This window comes from Anabrus simplex, chromosome 6 (assembly GCF_040414725.1).
Source record: "Anabrus simplex isolate iqAnaSimp1 chromosome 6, ASM4041472v1, whole genome shotgun sequence".
NCBI lineage: Eukaryota > Metazoa > Arthropoda > Insecta > Orthoptera > Tettigoniidae > Anabrus > Anabrus simplex.
In genome coordinates this window covers 298,665,575-298,682,823 of record NC_090270.1, presented here as the reverse complement: position 1 = coordinate 298,682,823, position 17,249 = coordinate 298,665,575, and the positions used below count along the sequence as shown (strand labels likewise).

The following is a 17,249-nucleotide window of genomic DNA, read 5'->3' as shown; positions in this document are numbered from 1 at the left end:
ATACATTGGCTGGAGGAAACAAGAGGGGACCTGAATGAACTGAACATCACGGAAGACATCATAGAAAATAGCGAAGTCTTCAGGACCTCAGTAAATAAACTAGCAGCAGGACTGGTACAAAGTGGTCAGAAGAACGGAAGAGGCAACACAATGAGTTCATGAAGATATTTTGGAAGAACGGGAAGGCGAAAATGATCAAGCCATTGAACAAGTTCCAACGCGCTCTATGAATGGGCGTAACGAATAAGGGATTAAACATCGGTAGCTGTGTGCGTATGATAATTTACATGCTTCATTGTCAGCCATACTCGTTTAGGACTTTTTATTGTATCACAGTTGATGATGACATCTCATTGTGTTGAATTCTGGGAGTGACATAACATGATGTAAGTTTCAGCCAATGGCAGTGCCTATTCACGCCAGCCGTATGTGTTGTGTGATGTATATTAGTGAGAGCTTCGCAAAGATTTGCCCATATAAAAATCACATTTCGGTTTCTTCACTTCTTTGATCAGGGTATTACTTCCTGAATCCAAAAATGTATAATATACTTTATGTATGTTTTCTTAATATTTAGATACATTTTTCTCAGCCAGAGCAATCAAACTATGTGCACTTATTTAATTGCCTGAAATCTATAAGTAAGAATTGCAAAACGTACATTTTTTTAAAGTATGAGTAGTATGGCACTAACCCTCCACCCTCCGAATTTTTAATGGGAAAGTATTTATTTTTGAGAGCCTTTTTTATAGTATAAAATGCCTCGTGGACGTACAGTACTTAAAGTCTTCATTTTAGACACTAGTGTTATGAACTTGCACAAAAACAATAATTGTAACTGACAAAAAGAAAGATAACCGAAATCATTAACTCAATGCAATTTTGTCACACAATTAACAATGAACATTTAGCACATCATTTGTCGATGTGTTGTCTGCCTGTCGTAAGAGGCGAGTAAAAGAGGCCCCAGGGGCTCTGAACTTTGGAGCGTGGGTTGGCGACTACGGGGCCCTTAGCTGAGTCCTGGCATTGCTTCCACTTACTTGTGCCAGGCTCCTCACTTTCACCTATCCTATCCGACCTCCCTTGGTCAACTCTAGTTCTTTTCCGACCCCGACGCTATTAGGTTTGCGAGGGCTAGGGAGTCTTTCATTTTCATGCCCTTCGTGGCCCTTGTCTTCCTTTGGCCGATATCTTCATTTTTCGAAGTGTCGGATCCCTTCTATTTTTCCTCTGATTAGTGTTATATAGAGGATGGTTGCCAAGTTGTACTTCCTCTTAAAACAATAATCACCACCACCATCACCACCTCGCTGATATTCTGCAGAACTGTTTGGATGTTCTCCTGAAGATGTGGAAGATCAGGTGGAGTAGGGTCTGAAGCACTGCTCTTTCAGTAATCGCCACAAAAATGCATCATACACTGATAGATCAGAATTTCGTACAGGATATAAACAATCTGTGCCTCTTGAAATCAACCAGTCGGGAAACATCTCTTGCAGTAGGCATCCATTACCTCGGTGAATATGCAGGGCTGTAGTCCCATAATATTGACAAGGTATACTCTAAAGTTAAGTCATATCTAATCACGATTTTCAGATAGTTTCTGTCCCTAAAATTAATGGTTGTGGGCTTCATATAGACCTACAACTGATTTATGGTAATATGAAACAACGTGGTACACAAAAACAGAATACACTTTAAGATAGAACAATAATGTACTGCTCACAATTAAACATAAACAAGGAAAACAGCTTGAAAACATCACAGGTATTTTGTTTATACAGCTATTTTCTACAACAGCACCTCCCAGCTATCTAATAAAAAAACATCTCCAAAATAACTTCCAATTTCCATATTGATAAGATGCACTGCTTCTGGCGGCTTACTCTTCTTAGTATCACTATCTTAGTTTTCAGATTTAAAAAACTCAAACTTTCATATTTCAACGAAAGATCCATCTTTCTTGTTGCTAAACAGCGTGCTGTTTGTTTTCAGTCACAAAGAAACTGCTTCTAAACGCGTTAAGACTCTAGAGAACATTGTGCAAGCTCATGGAATAATTGTCATTCTGATGGAAAGAAGATAGATCGACCCACAGCCACAAAATTGATCAATCTACTAATGTTACACTGAAGAAAATGGAAATTGCGACACCCAGAAGGAGTGGTGCTACATTGCTGCAATTGAACAGGCAGGACGAGTGTTCGGTTTTGATTCGATGATTATACTTTCAGGTTCCTCTGACTGCAAGTTGGACAACAATCGATACAGGTTGTGCCCGCCACGAGCTGCAATACATTGATGAATTCGTCGAGGCATGGAGTCAATAAGGCACTGGATCGCTTCCTGAGGAATTGTGGCCCATGCTTGCTGCACTGCACGGGTCAGTTGTTCCAGAGTTGTGGATGGCTGAGGACGGTTGGCCAGTTGTCGACCCATCATGTCCCACACATGCTCAATAGGACTGAGGTCCGGGGATCTAGCAGACCATTCTAAGGTTGTGATGTCGTGGAGAGCTTCTCTGGAGATGCGTGCATTGTGAACCCGGGCATTGTCCTGCTCAAACATCCCATTAGCAATGTTCGCCATCATAGGGACAACCACTGGATTGAGAACCCTATCAACGTACTGTCGAGCAGTCATAGTGCCCTCAACAAGCACTAATTGTGATTTCACATTAAAGCCAATAGCTCCCCAGACCATAATGCTTGGTGTTGGCCCTGTGTGCCTCTCGCCAATAAGATCTGGGCGGCCCCTCTCCCCGGTACGTCGGCGCACACGATTCCGGCGATCACTGCGGGCAAGTCAGAAGCGCGATTCATCACTAAAGACGACACTGTGCCATTCGTCGACTCACGTCGATCTTTCCCGACACCAGGGCAGCCTTACACGTCGCTGTTGTTGGGTCAATGGAACACCTTCTGCAGGAACACGGGCTCGTAAGCCAGCTGCACGCAGGCGATTACCAGCTGTTTCTTGTGTAACGAGGGGTGCCACAGCTGCTCGAATTTGCGCTGCTGTTGCATGGGGTTCCATCCGGGCCATCCGAATGATGCGGCGATCCTCTCACAGTTGTCTGTCGCGCTGGGCCTGTGCCAGGTCTACGAGTGTGGGTACCTTCATTGGATCACTGCTGCCATACACGTTGTACCGTAGATGCCTGTCGGCCAACATGTCTAGCGACAGTTCTTAGCGATAATCCAGCCTCACACAGCCCAATTATCCGAGCCCTCTCAAACGGCGACAGTTGTTGACAGCGTACTCTTCTCTGTCGTCGAGGCATGTTTGACGGGGAACACTTCACTGCACAGACTGCAAGTCAACTACGCTACAACAGAGTCCATATACTGGAGTTGATTCCTCCGCGACCGATCACGTGGGGAGACTTATAGCAACAATGGAATGGGTCTGAAACTTTGATCGTTTACATAACTACATGGCATCGTTCCATATCTTGAAAATCAACACAAACGACCAATGCCTTCATGGTGTTGCAATTTCCATTTTCTTAAGTGTAGATATTTCGATGGAACATGCCCGAAAGCATACATTAAGTTCGCGTATTATTCAACAGATGGTGAGAGAAATCTGGAACACATGTTACAATGTTCCTGATTATGAGGTAATGCTTAAGTAGGAATGTTAAAACTCAGTGGTAGAATAGTGAAATTAAATCAATAAAGCAAAGCAAAAAGAATACGCAAAAAATCAGAAGGTGAATGAATGTCGTATGGCTTTTAGTGCCGGGATATCCCAGGACGGGTTTGCGTCGTGATGAGGATGAAATTATGATGAAGACAACACATACACCCAGCCCCGGGCCATTGGAATTAACCAATTAAGGTTAAAATCCCCGACCCGGCCGGGAATCGAACCCGGGACCCTCTGAACCGAAGGCCAGTACGCTGACCGTTCAGCCAACGAGTCGGACAGAAGGTATAGGTACTCTACTGAATGACGTTAAAGCAGAAGGCATACGGCGTATACCCTCGACTATAGCTCTGCGAATATGGGCGATGGCCCGTCTTGTTGGAACAGTTATTGTAGATACAGATTATGTAGCTTACTAAATATTGCCAAGTCCGCTTGGAAACGTGGAGTAACTTGCTCTCTGTGCACCTATGCAGTGATAGTAGTCGTGTTGGCAGAGTCATCTTCAATGAAAAATGGCCCAATGTTACCGTAACGGTTCTTGACCTTCCAGACCTTCCTTCATTATGATTACCCACACTACCCGTACTCCTAAACATTTCCAGTCATCGGTGTATTGTTTTCCTCGTTGGTGCTGGTCTGCGAAACGTCTCCTCAAAACCAGAAAACTTCTTTTACTACAATCTGCTTTACGTAGCACCAATACAGATACGTCTTACGGCAACAATGGGATAGGAAAGGGCTAGGAGTAGGAAAGAAGCGGCCGTTGCCTTAATTAAGTTATAGCCCTAGTATTTGCGTGGTGTGAAAATGGGAAACTCCAGAAAACCAAAAGTCCTCTCAGTTTTAATGGCTGCGTGGATGGGGTGAATGTTCCTTAAGGGATTCACTGTATACACCTAGGTGTTAATTAATATAAGGAAAGATCTTCATTGGGGTAATTACATAAACGGTATTGTAAATAAAGGGTACAGATCTGTGCACATGTTATGAGGGTATTTAGGGATTGTAGTAAGTATGTAAAGGAGGGGGCATATAAGTTTCTGGTAAGACCGCAACTACAGTATGATTCCAGTGTATGGGACCCTCATCAGGATAACTTGATTCGAGAACTGGAAAAAATCCAAAGAAAAGCCGCTCAATTTGTTTTGGGTAATTTCCAACAAAAGAGTAGCGTTACGAAAATGTTGCAAAGTTTGGGCTGGGAAGACTTGGCAGACTACGTCGGATTTTTTATTATGGACACTCGAGTTTAGGCTTTAATTACAAACGAACCAATAGGGCTATTGAAATTCGAGTTATACCAATATTTTCCTTGTTTAATTCTACATTAGCGTATATAAGACGCATTGTTTTCGACGTTCATTAAATATTTTTTATTTGTGGTTGTAATAAATATTGCCTGGGTTTTTGGCTTCTTCTCTACGAAGCGCTCACTTAGGAATATATACAAGTAAAACGAGTTGTCTGATTCTAATGAAATTTTTATATGTTATAACCAGCTACGTGACCCAGACCAAACAGCCCCTTGCCCGGTACCAGAAACAATTAGCAGAGATGGTCCATTATTCCTTCCAGTACCATAGCTGCGGAAATAATGCTCTTCAGCCCAGGCACGCACTGTGACACGATTTACTCCTCACATCTATTATAAAAATGCATTGAATTAATTACATTATCGGAAGGAGGTTTCAGTTACCTTTTTCTTGAACCACTTTGTAGTACCGTCCATGAAAATTGTATCCAATTTATGGCGAAGCATGAACTTTTAAATGTATTTCATTACTATTTGCATTCCTGTTGATAGGCATGTATTTTGTCCTAGTTGATATTAAAAGACGAGCAAAGTTTGGTAATTTTGCAAAAAACAGGTTTTTACGTCACATCAATACAGATAGGTCTTATGATGTCGATGGGATAGGAAAGGCCTAGGAGTGGGAAGGAAGCGGCCGTGGTCTTAATTAAGGTATAGCCCCGGCATTTTCATGGTGTGAAAATGGGAAACAATGGAAAACCATCTTCAACGCTGCCGACAGTAGGGGTCGAACCCACTATCTCCCGGATGCAAGCTCACATCTGGGCGCCCCTAACTGCACGGCCAACTCGCCCGGTTACAAACAGTTCCTTAACAAGGGAAGCTTCAGTAATATCACATCGCAACTTAACTGAAAACGATGACAAATGTAATATCGAGTAAGAACATCCTCGACCAAAGTTCAGCTGCGAGGTTTAACTGGAAGTTCCTATAACCGAGGCTAAAATTATCGGGTGACATCGCGGCTTGTCAGTTGCAAAGGACATCCCTACCAGCTCAGTAACTGGAGACGGTGCGGCGAAGTGTTGTGAGCAGTCAGCAAAGGTCTGCTGGTTGTTCTTCGGAGGTGAGAAGAGAAAGAGTTGAGGGGTGCGCATGATCTAAAACACATCGTCCGGCCCTTACAGGAGCGGCTGAAACCGATTGATACAATGATACTTCTTACCCTGAGATTTTCCACATATTCCGATGTCGATTTTGGAAACTGTCGGTTACAACCCACAGATAAGTTTTAGTAGATGTCCATTTCATGGTACGTAGATTACATCAGCGAGATTTCAGGTAAGTTCTGATATGATCTCACTGAAACTTCTCTTGTTTGATGTGAGCCTTAAAACCTGCAGGTTTCACATCCAGGTTCCCTTAAGCATTTCCGAACCCAGGTTTATGTGAACTGTTTTCCTTCTATATAATTTTATCACGTATACCATAATAGGTAGAATTAAGGACATAAAGGTTACGTCGCGCATTCCTATCTACGAAATATCACTAAAAAATTTGTCACAAATGGAACATAATAATTGCTTTTACACATATCAAGTGAAAAATCTGCGGCAAATTAAGAAACACCGTCGTTATTGGACAAATATGAATACATACCTAAGGCCTGTACACAGAACTCCTTTATGTCGTATTCCGCTGCTGGTGCCGTCTTTTATTAATTTCTTGAAGTCTAGGGCTAGCACCGAGGAATGGGAGTGCTATGTCTGTGGATTCTCATTATCTTTGTCCATCATGACTAGAGCGGGCAGTTCAAACAGCAAAATGGAGGTGAATAGTATTCATGACGTTATTTCGTTTTTCAGTGAGGGAAATGACCAGGTTATTGTGAAATTACAAGACCTTTGCCGAAGAAAGGCAGATGTGTGAGCAGGAACTGTAGAGGAAACTGCGCTTTGGTGAGAAAAGAGAGCGGTAGATTACTTGGATTTATTTTTAGGTGCAATAGGTGCCAGAATTTCAGAAGCCTAAGGAAAGGCACATTCTTTAGCAATTCTAAATTAGACGTGAAAACTATATTCATATTAATGTGGTTATGGGCGTCGAAAACTCGCGTCTTAGCGAGTGCTAATATCCTAAACATGAGGAGGGACTGTGTAGTGCAGCAGTACAGATATTTCCGCGACATTTGTTCGTGGAAATTGATAAATGATAAAGATTACTTTCAGTTCGGTGGTGTAGGTACTATAGTTCAGTTAGATGAAAGTGTCATTACCAAAAGAAAATATAATGTTGGAAGAGTAGTTAAGCAGAAATGGATTTTCGGCCTTTATGACACTAAAAAAGAGGGAATGATTATTTATGTGGACGACGGGAAATCTAAAACATTGACTGACATTATTTTGAAACATGTTCTACCCGGAACGGAATTATGGACTGACCGTTGGCGGGGTTATGCTAAATTGTCTACTTTGTGGAGGGGGGGGGGGGTTCACCATTCATTCACAAAACAGTTAATCACAGCAGAAATTTTGTTGATCCTATCACTGGTACCTGCACCAACCAAGTTGAAGGCTACTGGTCACGACTGAAACGTTATGCCCGAAGCATGGGAGTAATGAACTCCGAACTGCTCCCAGAGCATACTGACCAGTTCGTGTAGCTGGATCTCTACGGGAAAACCACTAAGGACGCATTCAGCAACTTGGTGCTGCAGATTACAGAGAAATATTCTAAGTACCACAAAAAATTATTTTTGTTGAAAGAAAAATAGCATGATTCCTGGACCAATACATATTTTCTATTTTTTTCGAACGAAAGCAGCGTGATCCCTGGACCAATAAAACCACAAAAAATTATTTTTGTTGAAAGAAAAATAGCATGATCCCTCGACCAATAAATATTTTTTTTTTTCCAACGAAAGTAGCATGATCCCTGGACCAATAAATCAATTAATGAATCAGTTAGGGCATAAGTCCACAACTCGCCCTAACGATATGTCATAATATGTTCTTTTCCTCAAAATATCCATCCTTTTTTATTCAACACAGTTCTCTAACCATTTCCAATTCCTATGAATTTCGCTATTTTCTTAGGAGTTACGACGTTACTCTTTCGTCTACAACCTTTCAGAAACTCTATGAAAAAGTCCATATGACAACCATTTCAAAAAAAAAAAAACCCGCTGTGATCGGTAATCTGTCTCTGCATTTTAGTTCACTAGTCCACAGAATTTTTCTTATGTACATTGGCCATACATTTTTGTCGCCTATTAAATCTTGCATATCGCGATACAATTCAGGAAATGTCATCATTTTTTTCTTCCTTTACAGCACTACCGTGAACGACAACTGATGATGCAATGAAATGTAAGCAACGAACTTCAGTGAACAAAGACATCACACACGAAATTGTTGAAAGTGTAAGTCAAAAGACATACGTGTGTCACTGTAAGCGTAACACAAAATGTACTTGTAAAGTGGTAAAGTAGGTATACATAATATTATCCAAAAATGAAATATTTCTTAATATGCCGCAGATTTTTCACTTGATATGTGTAAAAGCAATTATTATGTTCCATTTGTGACAAATTTTATAGTGATATTTCATAGATAGGAATGCGCGACGTACCCGGAACATAAAATGCAGACTAGCACAAGCAAGAGGGGCATTTCTTAAAATAAAAAACAAGAAATTTGTTCACCTCGAACATTGATATAGGAATTAGAAAGATGTTTCTGAAGACTTTCGTCCGAAGAGTGGCATTATATGGAAGTGAAACATGGACGATAACTAGCTCAGAAAGAAAGAGAATAGAAGCTTTTGAAATGTGGCGTTACAGAATGCTGAAGGTGAGATGGGTAGATAAAATCACGAATGAAGAGATATTGAATCCAACTGATGAGAGGAGATCGGTTTGGAGAAATTTGACCAGATGATGTGATAGAAAGATAGGACACATCTTAGACACCAAGGTCTTGTACAGCTGGTTTTGAGGGAAGTGTAGGTGATAAGAACGGTAGGAGTAGACCAAGGTACGAATTTGACAAGCCGATAAAGCAGATATAGAAAGTAGCAGTTATGTAGAAATGAAAAGGTTAGCACAGGATAGGGTGTTATGGAGGACTGCATCAAATCAGTCTAGGGACTGATGACTCAAACATCAACAACAACACATACCATAATAAGTAGCTTACCATCGTCAATGAAAGAGAATCCGGTTGACGACAGATCTAAAACCTTCATCTTCTGCCATTGTAGCAGTAAATGAGGAAATGTTCTCTCCCTCATTCCAGCCAAACTGTAGGCTTCATTACTGAAGCCACGTCTTTGTTCTATGAGTGGGATAAGGGCCATTTGCAGCAGGATGGCAGATTTCTGATAAGCATCCTCGTATGGGCGTAGAAATGCCTGGCAAGATTGGTTAGCGCTCCTGTAAAAAAAAAGAACATCTCTGCATCAGATAACTTGAATCACGCGCACAAGATTGATTGATTGATTGATTGATTGATTGATTGATTGATTGATTGATTGATTATTTATTTATTTATTTATTTATTTATTTATTTATTTATTTATTTATTTATGTATTTATTTATTTATTTATTTATTTATTTATTTATTTACTTATTTATTTATTTATTTATTAGCTGATGTACCCATGCTTCACTGCGGGATTCTAAGAAAGACTGCCTTTGAGGTTTTCCTAACTACATTTAGTTAGGCCATTACAAAAACGTCAGTAGAAATGTAAGGATTAAAAGCAATTTTATCATATAAAATACTCGCTCAAATAAAAACCCGCATATTTTCTCACTTTTAACGAACAGTTCTACGATGCCGATCTAACAGTCTAAAGTTTCAATGCTGGTATGACCAGGCCGCAGATAGCCGGTAACACTCCTCTGGCATTATTCCGTTAAATATGCACAGTGCTCATTCCAATTAGTGCCTCAGAGTAGGGATTGAATAGCTCGAATGTTATGATGAACCTGTTTGTTACGTGCCAGTAGCATCAGAAAATGTATATGCCAGAGGAATGGCATGCTTAAGAAGAAAGTTATCTAACTCCCCAGCTACTTCCCACCAATATTCAGGCAGGCTGATAGTACTCGGTACGACCAGGCTAGTTGGCTGTGCGGTTAGGGGCGCTCAGATGTGAGTTTGCATTCGGAAGGTAGTGGGTTCGAAACCCACTGTCGACAGCCCTGAAGAGGGTTTTCCGTGGTCTCCTGTTTTCACACCAGGCAAATGCTGGGGCTGTACCGCAATTAACGACAGGGCTGCTTCCTTTCCACTCCTAGCCCTTTCCTATCCCCTAGTCGCTATAATACCTATCTGTGTCGGTGCGACGTAAAGCAAAAAAACAAAAAAGAAATACCTTTTATACAGCAGTAATCCCATCTATCGGACATGACTGGCAACAGAAGACACAAAGCACATCACAACAAATAAAGGTCAATGTAATGTTACTGTTGTTCATTGTTATAAGCTTTCTCTATTGTAGGCGTTGACATTTAGTTTTCTTTCGACTCTGTGATATTAGGGCGTCTTACGGAATTATTCCTGTAGTTCCTTATTCCCCGACTTTACATAACGATTTTCATTAAATTCTGTATACCCATTTTCTCGTGACTGGGCGCTAATATGGACTTAGCAACAAAAATCCAAATTCATGAATATCACTGTTATCATAGCCGGTACGGTTAAAATGTACAAGATATAATTAATCGGAAATTTAATACTATATAACTTTAGTAATGTGGTATTTGTCGATAGGACCACTAATATCGCAAATATTTGAGAATTAAATTTTAGGCCTTCCCCTAAACTACCATTCCAGTCAGCGTGAATAAGATTATTTATGGCCTAGATTGTAGCGACTTATTTCCCAACTTTATATACCGATTTTCATTAAATTCTCTTCAGCTGTTTTCTTGTGATGCGTGTACATACTTACAGACACACAGACAGAAATAAATTACGGAAAATTAAAAAGTGCATTTCCTTGCTACTATGGACACGACCGCTACAGAAATACCATCCTTTTTAAATTCTGAGCAATGTACAGACAAAATTCTTATTTTATATTTATTATTTATTTATTTATGCCGGCCCCGTGGTGTAGGGTTAGCGTGCCTGCCTCTTACCCGGAGGCCCCGGGTTTGATTCCCGGCCAGGTCAGGGATTTTTACCTGGACCTGAGGGCTGGTTCGAGGTCCACTCAGCCTACGTGATTAGAATTGAGGAGCTATCTGACGGTGAGATAGCGGCCCCGGTCTAGGAAGCCAAGAATAACGGCCGAGAGGATTCGTCGTGTTGACCACACGACACCTCGTAATCTGCAGGCCTTCGGGCTGAGCAGCGGTCGCTTGGTACGCCCAGGCCCTTCAAGGGCTGTAGTGCCATGGAGTTTGGTTTGGTTTTTATTTATTTATTTTTTATTTATTTATTTATTTATTTATTTATTTATTTATTTATTTATTTATTTATTTATTTATTTATTTATTTATTTATTTATTTATTTATTTATTTATTTATTTTGACAAGATTAATACGGTAATTAGGCCCTCTCTTCTATCTAACCATAAAAAACAATATTCACAGGTACAGAATTAAAATAAATAGATTACAAATGAGACACTTTATATCATACACTGTGTCAAAAACAAAACTTGGGATAGAGAATGTACAGGGACACAAGGTTCTACTCTTCACGCCAATGTGATCCATCACGGTGTCTATCTACATCACAAACATGACCGGATCAACACATATGGAATGTGGTCTCAGATTATAATATTGGCTTTAGACAACAACATATAAAGGGATTCGGCGATAGAGGGCCACAGTAAAATGATTGCATGTTATGTTTGTAAACATCATACATAATCCAGCTTCTTAAGGTCAGCTGTTGATTAAGGTGCCCCTAAGTAGTTCTCGTAATTTCCACCCGCAGCAGCACATTTCTATACGCACGGAGCCTCTAGGGTTTATCTTAGTTTCAGAGTCATTAACACAATATTGAATACAGATCTGTATGCGTTGAAAACAAACTTCCAAATATAATATGATGAAAAACATTTTAATAAAAAATGCATCTCTGCCTACCCCCTATTCTGTATTTTTTATTTATCATACCTTATGATGCAGTATTGTGGTATTTAATCATTATGCACGGTTTAGTTTTTATGTGATGAGAACAAACGGCGAGTGCCTATTCAGAAGGTACCAATCCACTTCACATTTCTTTTTTAGTATTTCGTCCACATCCATTGCAGTAGTCGAATACTATCGAAAGCCGTGGGCAATCCTGGCCAGAAAGATGTGATTCTTTAAAAGTAGTACCATAACCGATCATGGGTACGTTCCTTGTGCCTTATATTATACGTTTCCTTACGTTTACCCACAAGTTCCTTAGCAAGGAAAGAGCGCCTTATGAACAGACACTCCTCAAATGTGAAATGTTAACAATTTTTCGGTCATTAAAAAGTATGTCATGTTTATTAGGCTACTAGTTAAAAAAAAGCTCGTCATGACGAATCTTACACTGAGCTGTTTCCTACAACGTATACTAAACCCCAGGGGCAGTGCGTAATATTGTTGCAGTGTTGCACAACTCCCGATAATTTTGCACTTCATTTGTCGTCTTTTCTTCTAATGTTTTATTTTAATAAACCTAACATACATTTGGAAACATGTTAAAATCAACCATCTTTGGTCGTTCGCTGTACTAATGCTTCATAATGGACCAATAAGCGCAGCTGGCTTCGAATCAAACTCAGGGGGTTGGCGCAGCCAGTATCGGTCTCAGGGAGTTGCACGAGACTAACAAGTCCCCTACCGAGAAACAGTTCCATGTCCCCGTTAAATTGCGCCACTCTGCGGAGATTACTTCATTCCCACTTTACCTCCTCTCGCAAAAGTAATTTCAATTCCATTTTTTATTTACAATTTTTGCTTTACGTTGCATCGACCAGATAGCTCTTACGGTGACGATGGGATAGGAAAGGGCTAGGAGTTGGAAGGAAGCGATCGTGGCTTTAATTAAGGCACAGCCACTGGATTTACCTGGTGTGAAAATGCGAAACCACGAAAACCCAACTTCAAGGCTTCCGACAGTGGTGTTCGATCCCACCATCACCCGAATGCAAGCTCACAGCTACGCGACCCTAACCGCGCGGCCAACTTGCTAGGTAATTTCTTTTCCACGCCATACCGGACCACCCATAATATTATCAGCATCTTGCTTCAATGAAAAACAGGAGGGCAAATTTTCAATTCAATTGAGGCAAATGTAACTGTGCCAGGCTGAGTGGCTCTCATGGTTGAGGCGCTGGCCTTCTGGCCCCAACGTGGCAGGTTCGATCCAGGCTCAGTCCGGTGGTATTTGAAGGAGCTCAAATACGTCAGCCTCGTATCAGTACATTTACTGGCATGTAAAATAACTCCTGCTGGACTAAATTCCGGCACCTCGCCGTCTCCAGAAACCGTAAATATGTCGTTAGTGGCACGTAATACCTATAACATTATTATTAAGAATAACTGTAGTTACAGTGTATAATTAATCTCTTATTTCGTGGGTTGTAATTGCCAGATATATTACAGTTGTAGTAGGAATGTAGTTGATTACTTAACGATAATAGTTTCTAGTTATTTCTGTAAGCTATTAAAATGTGCCACTGAAAATTTTTGTGCAATACCCAGCTTCAGATACCACCAGCCGCCACAACATCTATGAACGTGTTGCGGGAGAAGAAATGAGGGAATTCATCTGCAAAATCAAGAGCGTCTAATTTGAAACAAAAGAAAACTTCAATTTTTTTTTTTTGCTACTTTGCTTTACGTCGCACCGACACAGATAGGTCTTATTGCGACGACGGGAAAGGCCTAGGAATGCGAAGATAGCGGCCGTGACCTTAATTAAAGAACAGCCCCAGCATTTGACTGGTGTGGAAATGGTAAACCACGGAAAAACCATCTTCAGGGCTGCCGACAGTGGGGTTCGAACCCACTATCTCCCGAATGCAAGTTCACAGCTGCGTGACCCGAACGACGCAGCCACTCGCTCATTCTTTTACGTGTCATTAAATATACCGACACGAGACTGACGTATTTGAGCACCTTCAAATACCACCGAACTGAACCGGAAGATCGAACCCGTCAACGTGAGCTCAGAAGGACAGAGCTCAACCGTCTGAGCTATTCAGTCCGACTTTCTCTTCAACTGACTTGAAAAATACTGATATCCAATCGCAAGTACTAATTTTTGTTCCGAAATACGCGATATAATATTCCACCAATTACAGAGTAATAATATAATAATGTTTTGTTTTTACGTCCCACTAACTACTTTTTTGACGGTTTTCGGAGACGCCGAAGTCCTGGAATTTTGCCCCGCAGAAATTCTTTCACGTGCCAGTAAATCTACCGACACGACGTTGATGTACTTGAGTACCTTCAAATACCACCGGACTGAGCCAGGATGGAACCTGCCAAGTTGGGGTCAGAAGGCCAGTGCCTCAACCACCTGAGCCACTCAACCCGGCTAATTACAAAGTAAAATCGAGTCCACGTTCTACTAAACGTCTAATTGATAATACTTTTTTTTTTTTAAGAAGCAAACCTTACTTCCCATACTTTTCAGTCTGTCAACACACAAGTTCAGTATAAATATTAGGGTATAACATTCCTGTAAAAAAATCAGCACACTATTAAACAAGGAATAGTGTGTCGAGGTGAGATCCCTCGCTAAGTCCGAGGGAAAAGCCAGCGCTGGAGGGTAAACAGGTTAAGAAAGAAACAGTTTCAGGCTCACACTTCATGACTTTGCTCGGGGTGTGTTACAATGTCTGGACTTACAAGTGGAGGCTGCTTCTGTGGGGTCACCGATTTAGTTCAAACTTCGGGAGGCAATCTAAGTAAAAAAATAAACAGATACGGGATTGAGGTTTCGTGCCATTGGCTCTTATTTAACAAGAAAATGAGCCTTTAAATGTAACAGCCTGCATACATATTGGCAATTCGCTGTTCTATACTGAGAGTCAACTCAAGACCTTAGTGGTCCCTTTGATGTTAGTCCGACTTCTGGTCGGTGAAAAGGACTCCGCAGCGCCAAATAGTTCCCTAGGTTTGTTACTTGTTCCTTAAGTCAGGAGCTTTCTTCAGTTTGGTTAGATATTCCGGTGAACAGACTTGACGAATTAAAAAATTTTGCCCTGTATAAATATGGAAATATATCAAGGGTTGTATGTTATTCGGGTTCGTTACCAACTCTTATATTTCATACGTAGATGGCTATGAATAGTTATTGTCCTCAGTGGTGTATTTAGCAAAATAATAATTATTTAATATGATATTGATATCTTATAGCACTGTGTACTTAGTAAGCTTTGTTCGAGTTCATTCCAGTGCTGATAAGTTCGTATAATATGTGCAACGTTGAAGATGGATCCAAGAAAACTGTTGGCAATACTGGCTGCAACAGCGTGTTCAGCTGTGAGCAAGACGTGTGTTCCCTGTGAAATACTTTAAAGCTAACAAAAGTGGAGAAAAATTAAGTAGGAAATCTAAACCAAATTGTTTTAAACGTTTACAGTAGCCTACGAGATTAGAATCTGCCGTGGACTGTGGAAGACGTGAAAAAGACCGCGCAGCTGACCGGCGTTTCTGTATACAGTGTTTACGCCGCTCGCTTGGAATTTAAATTCCACGGAAAATCCAAGTCTCCAGCGAAAGGTCGATGTGTCAGCTCAGCACTCGCCGTAAATAAAACAGGAAGGGCCTTAACACGGTATGGGAATAGGATCCTTGGCGTATTCGCTAATAATTATAATAATAATTTGTACTTTACTTTATATTCGTAACCGCCCTCTACTTGCAGAAATGTTGTCATGAGGGGATCATGAGTTCGTTTTTACCTTCCGAAAGACGAGAATACAGTATTTACAACATTCCTGGAAACATTGTATTTTGCAATCCCACTCACAGCTGTTTTTTTTTTCTCTTTTTTTTCAGCTTTTTGAACTGTGAGAAACTGCCACTGATAGTCGTTGCACGAGAGCGGAATCGTATCCTTACGTTGAAAGTCCCCATGTGCCTCACACAAATTGCATTATGGAATAAAAATAAACCTTGCTTCTCTTGCCTCGGTATTTGTCAGTAATCTGTAGGTTTTAAATGGTCAATAAAGGAATAAATAGGTATGGTACGTAATCAAAGTACAGCTATGTGAAAGGAAGAGATTTCGTTTGATGCTTCACTATTTCAGAATGAAGTACTTGTCAGATAGACGCACGGCGTTAATGATAAGCTGGTTGTGGCGGAGACGGGAAGGGGGAACAGGGGACGTGCTCACATGCGGAAGGATACTTTTCCTAAGCTCTTGAGTTGAATTTCAGTATAGTAAAGCATATTGTAAAAAATAATAATTTGAAATGTGCATTGGACACATCTCAGGCTGTCTAGGGTTAAACTGCTAGTTACGTATCTAGAAGAGACTGACCTGTTCCTTTGACAGTTGTCATCAACGTTCACGACACCAACCGCCAGTCTGGAATCCACCTCTGCGAGAATATGCACTTCATGAAAATGATTGACGATACTGTGGAGTTCTGAATCCAGAAAGCCCGTAGGTTGAAGAGAGTAGTTCTGTGGATTCTCAGAGATAACACTTAGTTCATGTCGCACCTCGTAGACACACAGAGATCCGTTCTTCTCAAGAGCAGATAAGGTGTGGTACTCCGTAGATAGGACCATCTTCACAGCCCACATACCATGGCGGTTCACAGGAACGACTTGTTTACAGGTAAACATACCCTCAGCATCTACTTCACACTGCACTTCATTGTCTTGTGGCTCTCCCCTAGTCGAACAGCCAACAGGATAGGATTCTTCTCCCCTCGTTACGCGCTTCACTACATAAACACTTCTCATCACATTCTTTTCTATCCATTCTTCGGATGAAGGGAAATCATGTGCTGTGAAATGTGCTCTTCGAGTTTGTAAAGAGATGCCCTTATCAAATGTGAGTTCCACACTGAGTTCTTTAACAGATGTTACAATATTGTCGTAATACGTTCTGTTATCACCTTCACTCAATCTCCGAAGTGTTTCTTCATAAGAAGAGTACTGATCATCGAGAATGCTCCTCCTCTGCACTGCGCTTGACGCCAAGCAGCAGCAGCAGAAGAAGAAGAAACAACACACAGCGAGATAAGCCATTGTTGTAGCCAGAAGAGCTGAGCGACTACTGCCATACCAGCAGTTACAGGCACTCTTATCATCAACTTGGCAAACAGGACGTCATGGAAGTGACCAGGAAGTTCCTTGTGGAATTACA

The 17,249-nt window shown here is 40.9% G+C and overlaps 1 protein-coding gene across 1 annotated transcript in view; it reads right to left on the bottom strand.

Moving 5' to 3' along the window:
* Positions 1-17,131, bottom strand: part of LOC136875991 (toll-like receptor 6) — an 86,307-nt gene extending 69,176 nt beyond the window's left edge. Inside the window, exons 1-2 of the mRNA XM_067149605.2 lie at positions 16,413-17,131; positions 9,106-9,341 (exon numbers count right to left, since the gene is read on the bottom strand). Coding sequence (XP_067005706.2) covers positions 9,106-9,341; positions 16,413-17,131 — 955 coding nt within the window. The remainder of the gene's footprint in view (positions 1-9,105; positions 9,342-16,412) is intronic.
* Positions 17,132-17,249: the final 118 nt, after the last annotated feature.